Here is a 6,300-nt window from a genome sequence, read left to right as displayed (position 1 = left end):
TTCAGTTCTGTAATACTTTGTGTGTAACTATCTCCAATGCTAATACTCGAGTAATGTTTTAGGCTATCCGAAATCAACTGGCTTCACCATGCTGTAGACAGTTGTGTAACAATTTCCTTTCCCAGGGTGTCCGGTTGCAAGCGTCATTTATATTGGTAACAAACTAGGCCAAACAACTGATCGGACATATTCCTGCGGCACTGGTAAAGTAGCCAAGTTGTTTATCTAGTATTCAATCAATTTAACCTATAAAGGTTACCGAGCAAAGGTCAATGACAGAAATGATTTTTAGTTGAAAATTTAAAGGAAATGGGCCTTGAACTTTTTAAACTCTCATGATCACAACATATGTACAAATTATAACTAACACACTCAATAGTTAAAGTGATTTAGCTTATAGTAAAAGTAAGCTAAAGTTTCTATTCAAAACAAACGTATCAATGCATTAAGCCAACAAATATTATAAAACAGTTTTTTACAGTTAACAGTTAAGTCCAAATCTTTGTGGAAATCAAACCTGGTTTAGTAATAATTTCGCGTAACTTGTTTGTTTCAAACAGCAATTACGTAACGCCCTTAAAAGACATTTTTGCTTTTCCGAATCTAATACAACATAACAGACCACTGGTAAAATGATTGAAACTGTGTGTTTTGAACATGACATACAAAAATAATTTGTCCTTTTGAATCTAACTAACATAACACACTAACTTTCCCTCGCTACTATAAACCTTAACTGCATGGGCTACAAAGATCAGTTGTTGTGCGTTTACGAAATAATTTAGACATTAACGGGATGTGCAGCTGCGGCTTCACCACATTCTTATGTTACAGGAAGCAATTCGACGCATGGCCGGATTAGCTAGCTTCCATGAAGTTAGAAATTAAGAGAACATGCAATAGGTGGAATTTTCAAAATTAATTGTTTAACAAACCATCACTACAAAAAGTGGAAAGATGCATCATAGTTTGATCCCACTACTGTTCTCCAATGATTTACATCAGGGATGGGCAATCTTTATTACTGTGGGGCCAAATACAATCGCCATAATTAGATCGTGGGCCGCACCTTTATATAACACAAGGTAATTTTACTTCGTTGCATACCAAAAATGCCATACTACAAGTAAAATTCGCATTTGATTGTAGCAGCATATTGTCAGGTCGCAGAAAAATAGCACCGGGCACACTAATTTGCTCAAAACAATATATTAATTTGACCAGTTTGCCAGTACATTTGAAATCCACGTGTCTCTGTGGGCCCGCATAAATTTATTTCAAGGGCCGCAGGTTGCCCACCCATGATTTGCATGGTGTTATTTTGTTAAAGACTGTTTTTATTTTAACAAACAATTCAAATAAAATTTGCTGTTAAACGAGTATAATTTTAAACTAAAAATGATTCAACATCCTGTTGTTGCTGTAATGCCAATCAGCAGAAACACAGATGTTTTTTTTTTCTTTGGTGTGAATCCATATGTGTGTTTTCAAATATCCATATATTAGGGGAACGTTTTTATCATACATATTGTATCAGGAGTTTTTCTTTAGTGTGAGTTAACATGTGTGGTTTGAAATTTCCCTTGTACAGAATCCTTTTTTCACTAACATAGTTTTCAAAGTCTGTGTAAAGACAAGTAGTCCTTGTGAAGCAAGTTTTCGTTCCAAACCTAAAATAGTTCTTTCCAAACTTTAAATAGCTCGCAGTTTTCCATCCATTTATGTTTCTAACATATTTTTTAAGCAGCAATAAAACATATTTTATTATTATACCGAACTTAACGATTATTTTTTTTCAGAGAAACGGTCTTTATTTATAACGTATGAGTTTTACAAAAATAAATGTCCGTTTAAATCAGTGCTTATCAACATTTTTCATACCGCGACCCTTTTTAGCAACCAAATGTAACTTGCCACTCCCTTTTTTGCACGCTTTACCTACCTACTACAAGTGTTTTATGTTAGTTTGCCCACGTGCAATAAATGAATTGTATAGTGACGTAATAAAGCAATTGTTTTGCTGTGGTATTGGTCACAATGGAACACAAAATCAGCTCAAATGTAATGGTTTGACTGTTTGACTGCTATCAGATGTTTACATTTGTTATTGCTGATAAACATTTACTTTTTCACGTATATCAAAGACATTTGCGACCTCCAGCAAAATGGCAAACGACACCAACGGGGTTCGCGACCCACAGGTTGAAAACCACTAAAACAGCAGTCAATACGAACAATATGGATTGTTGCGTCATAAACAGCGAAGAATGAATCGGTCATTTTGTATAGTTTAAATATAATCGTTAGCTGTACACGAGTAAGGTTTAGACAAGGGAAATTCCAAACCGAAATTTTGTGATTTGAGGCACTTTCACAAATGTATAGCTATTAACACAGGACAAAATTGTTGATTTTCCATTCCGGTTTAAACCGGCATGGAGGATCGGTAGGAGGCAGAAACCGGTCAAAATCGGTTTGAAACTGGAATATTCCGGCAAAAGCCACGCAAACCCGGATTTTTGTTCAATTTTTTGATCCCCACAAATTCCCCTGGAGCACCTTTCCTACTTTGGACAACAAATGCCTTCTCATATATCTTGCAATGCTACAGTTTAGACTCAAATGTACATGAGATTTTAGATTAAGTCAACTTTCGTCAAAAGTTATATTTTTGGCGCACTGCATTTATAGATGGGATTTAGTTTAGTGTCAATCAACTTGTGTTCAACAACAAATTTCCATCAATATCCTCACATCAAGAAGGTTTTTTATTGGTGTGGGTTACTATGTGTTTTTCCAAACCACCTTGACGGCTATATCTTTCATTGCAAACATCACATTGATGGGGTTTCGTGGGTCAACATGTGTCTTTTCAAAGTTCCAACTTCGCGAAACATTTTTCTCACAAATGTGACATTAATGGGGTTTCTTGTTGGTGTGTGTCAACATGTGTGTTTTCAAATCTCCAACCCGGCTGAATCTATTCTCACAAACATCACATGGATGATGTTTTTCTTTAGTGTGTCTCAGCATGTGTCTTTTTAAGTTTCCACTTTCGCTGAAGCGTTTTTCACAAACATCACACCGATGAGGTTTCTCTTTAGTGTGAGTCAACATGTGCCTTTTTAAAGCTCCACTATGGGCAAATCTTTTTTCACAAACATCACATCGATAAGGTTTTTCTTTGGTGTGTGTCAACATGTGTCCTTTCAATGTTCCGCCTTCGCGAAACCTTTTCTCACAAATGTGACATTGATGATGTTTGCTGTTGGAATGTATCAACATGTGTGTTTTTAAACTTCCACTTGTGCCAAACATTTTCTCACAAACATCACATCGATGAAGTTTTTCATTGGTGTGTGTCAACATGTGCCTTTTTAAAGCTCCACATTGGGTAAATCTTTTTTCACAAACACCACACCGATGAGGTTTCTCTTTGGTGTGTGTCATCATGTGTGTTTTCAAACTTCCACTATGGGCAAATCTTTTCGCACAAACATCGCATGGATAAGGTTTTTCTTTGGTGTGTGTCAACATGTGACTTTTCAAATGACTACCTTGGATGAAGCATTTTTCACAAACATCACATTGATGGGGTTTTTCTTTGGTGTGTGTCAAAATGTGATTTTTCAAATGAATACCTTGGATGAAGCATTTTTCACAAACATTACATTGATGGAGTTTCACTTTGGTGTGTGTCAACATGTGCATTTTTAAGTTTCCACTTAGGCTAAATCTTTTCTCACAAACATTACACTGATGAGGTTTTTCTTTGGTGTGAGTCAACATGTGTCTTTTCAAAGTTCCGCCTTCGCGAAACCTTTTCTCACAAATGTGACATCGATGAGGTTTATCTTGGGTGTGTGTCAACATGTGCTTGTTTAAATTTCCACTTTCGCTGAAGCGTTTTTCGCAAACTGTGCAGCGGTGAGGTTTCTCTTTGGTGTGTGTCAACATGTGCTTGTTTAAATTTCCACGATGACTAAATCTCTTTTCACAAACATCACATCGATGAGGCTTTTCATTGGTTTGTTTCAACATATGTGTTTTTGATGTCAACATATTGCAAATATTTTTAGACAAAATCACACTCATGAGGTTTACGTCTAGTGTGAGTCATCTGGCACAATGAAACAACAAGAATACTACCTGAAAAAAATATGAAAGTTAAAACCTTCAGTTCTGTAATACTTTGTGTGTAACTATCTCCAATGCTAATACTCGAGTAATGTTTTAGGCTATCCGAAATCAACTGGCTTCACCATGCTGTAGACAGTTGTGTAACAATTTCCTTTCCCAGGGTGTCCGGTTGCAAGCGTCATTTATATTGGTAACAAACTAGGCCAAACAACTGATCGGACATATTCCTGCGGCACTGGTAAAGTAGCCAAGTTGTTTATCTAGTATTCAATCAATTTAACCTATAAAGGTTACCGAGCAAAGGTCAATGACAGAAATGATTTTTAGTTGAAAATTTAAAGGAAATGGGCCTTGAACTTTTTAAACTCTCATGATCACAACATATGTACAAATTATAACTAACACACTCAATAGTTAAAGTGATTTAGCTTATAGTAAAAGTAAGCTAAAGTTTCTATTCAAAACAAACGTATCAATGCATTAAGCCAACAAATATTATAAAACAGTTTTTTACAGTTAACAGTTAAGTCCAAATCTTTGTGGAAATCAAACCTGGTTTAGTAATAATTTCGCGTAACTTGTTTGTTTCAAACAGCAATTACGTAACGCCCTTAAAAGACATTTTTGCTTTTCCGAATCTAATACAACATAACAGACCACTGGTAAAATGATTGAAACTGTGTGTTTTGAACATGACATACAAAAATAATTTGTCCTTTTGAATCTAACTAACATAACACACTAACTTTCCCTCGCTACTATAAACCTTAACTGCATGGGCTACAAAGATCAGTTGTTGTGCGTTTACGAAATAATTTAGACATTAACGGGATGTGCAGCTGCGGCTTCACCACATTCTTATGTTACAGGAAGCAATTCGACGCATGGCCTATTAGCTAGCTTCCATGAAGTTAGAAACTAAGAGAACACGCAATATGTTGAATTTTCAAAATTAATTGTTCAACAAAGCATCACTACAAAAAGTGGAAAGATGCATTACAGTTTGATCCCACTGCTGTACTCCAATGATTTACATCAGGGATGAACAACCTTTGTTACTGTGGGGCCAAATACAATTGCTATGATTAGATCGCGAGCCGCACCTTTATATAACACAAGGTAATTTTACTTCATTGCATACCGAAAATTCCTTACTACAAGTAAAATTCGCATTTGATTGCAGCAGCATTTTGTCAGGTCGCAGAAAAATAGCACCGGGCACACTAATTTGCTCAAAAAAATATAATAATTTGACTAGTTTACATTTGTACATTTGAAATCCACGTGTCTCTGCGGGCCCGCAGAAATTTATTCCAAGGGCCGCAGGTTGCCCACCCATAGTTTACATGGTGTTATTTTGTTAAATGCTGTTTTTATTTTAACAAACAATTTAAATAAAATTCGCTGTTAAACGAGTATAATTTTAAACTAAAAGTGATTCGACATCTTGTTGTTGCTGTAAAAGCAATCAGCAGAAACGCAGATGTTTTTTTTCTTTAGTGTGAATTCATAAGTGTGTTTTCAAATACCCATATTTGGGGAACGTTTTTATCGTAAATATTGTATTATTAGGGTTTTCCTTTAGTGTAAAGACCGGTTTACACCAGGCGCAAACGTTGGGAACAAAGCTGTTTCGTCCGCTCATCCGGCAGTGATGCAATGCCAATATTTGTTGCATGTGAAGGGTTAATCGAAGAATAGTACACAATACAAAGCCTATGACCGTTTAAGCTGTGGTTTTGCAACTGATAGTAGTAAAATCGCTCCTAAACCAAAGTCGTTGTTTATGTAATGCTAAACCACTACTCTGTGCAGCTAATTTAAGAAATTGTTCTCCGAAGTATTCGTGTGTCTTCTTTGTCTTGATTGTTTGCACTCTAAAACTTAAACATGTACTATTTCTTGGCGAAAAAACAAACATTAAAGTTAATATCTATTTAAGTTTCCAAAAACTATGTTATTTCCTACCGTATTTAATCGAACTGGTGGGTCTGTACATTGGAAAACTTCAGACATATTAATTCAGATACCATTGCTATCACCATTTAAAAATAATATATTGATCATGTGCTTTTTGATATGACAGAGCGATTTATGACTGTCAAGCACTTTTGTAAGTGATACATTTTTACAATTTGCATCAATTGACATTGTGTAATG

The 6,300-nt window shown here is 35.6% G+C and overlaps 1 protein-coding gene across 1 annotated transcript; it reads right to left on the bottom strand.

Annotated features, from left to right (window-relative positions):
* Positions 1-1,814: 1,814 nt before the first annotated feature.
* LOC145220066 (uncharacterized) lies at positions 1,815-4,167 on the bottom strand. The gene has a single exon (XM_080087363.1). The coding sequence runs from the start codon at positions 4,093-4,095 to the stop codon at positions 2,917-2,919; it is 1,179 nt and encodes a 392-aa protein (XP_079943489.1). The 5' UTR covers positions 4,096-4,167; the 3' UTR covers positions 1,815-2,916.
* Between the last annotated feature and the right edge of the window lie 2,133 nt (positions 4,168-6,300).

Source organism: Phallusia mammillata, chromosome 3, assembly GCF_965637545.1.
Source record: "Phallusia mammillata chromosome 3, kaPhaMamm4.hap1.1, whole genome shotgun sequence".
Classification (NCBI taxonomy): Eukaryota; Metazoa; Chordata; class Ascidiacea; order Phlebobranchia; family Ascidiidae; genus Phallusia; species Phallusia mammillata.
Note: the sequence above shows the minus strand (reverse complement) of the source record. Positions and strands in the feature narration are given on the sequence as shown.

Bases quoted from the DNA above. Each gene is read 5' to 3' on its own strand.
- LOC145220066 (XM_080087363.1), bottom strand. From the start codon at position 4,095: ATGAGTGTGATTTTGTCTAAAAATATTTGCAATATGTTGACATCAAAA.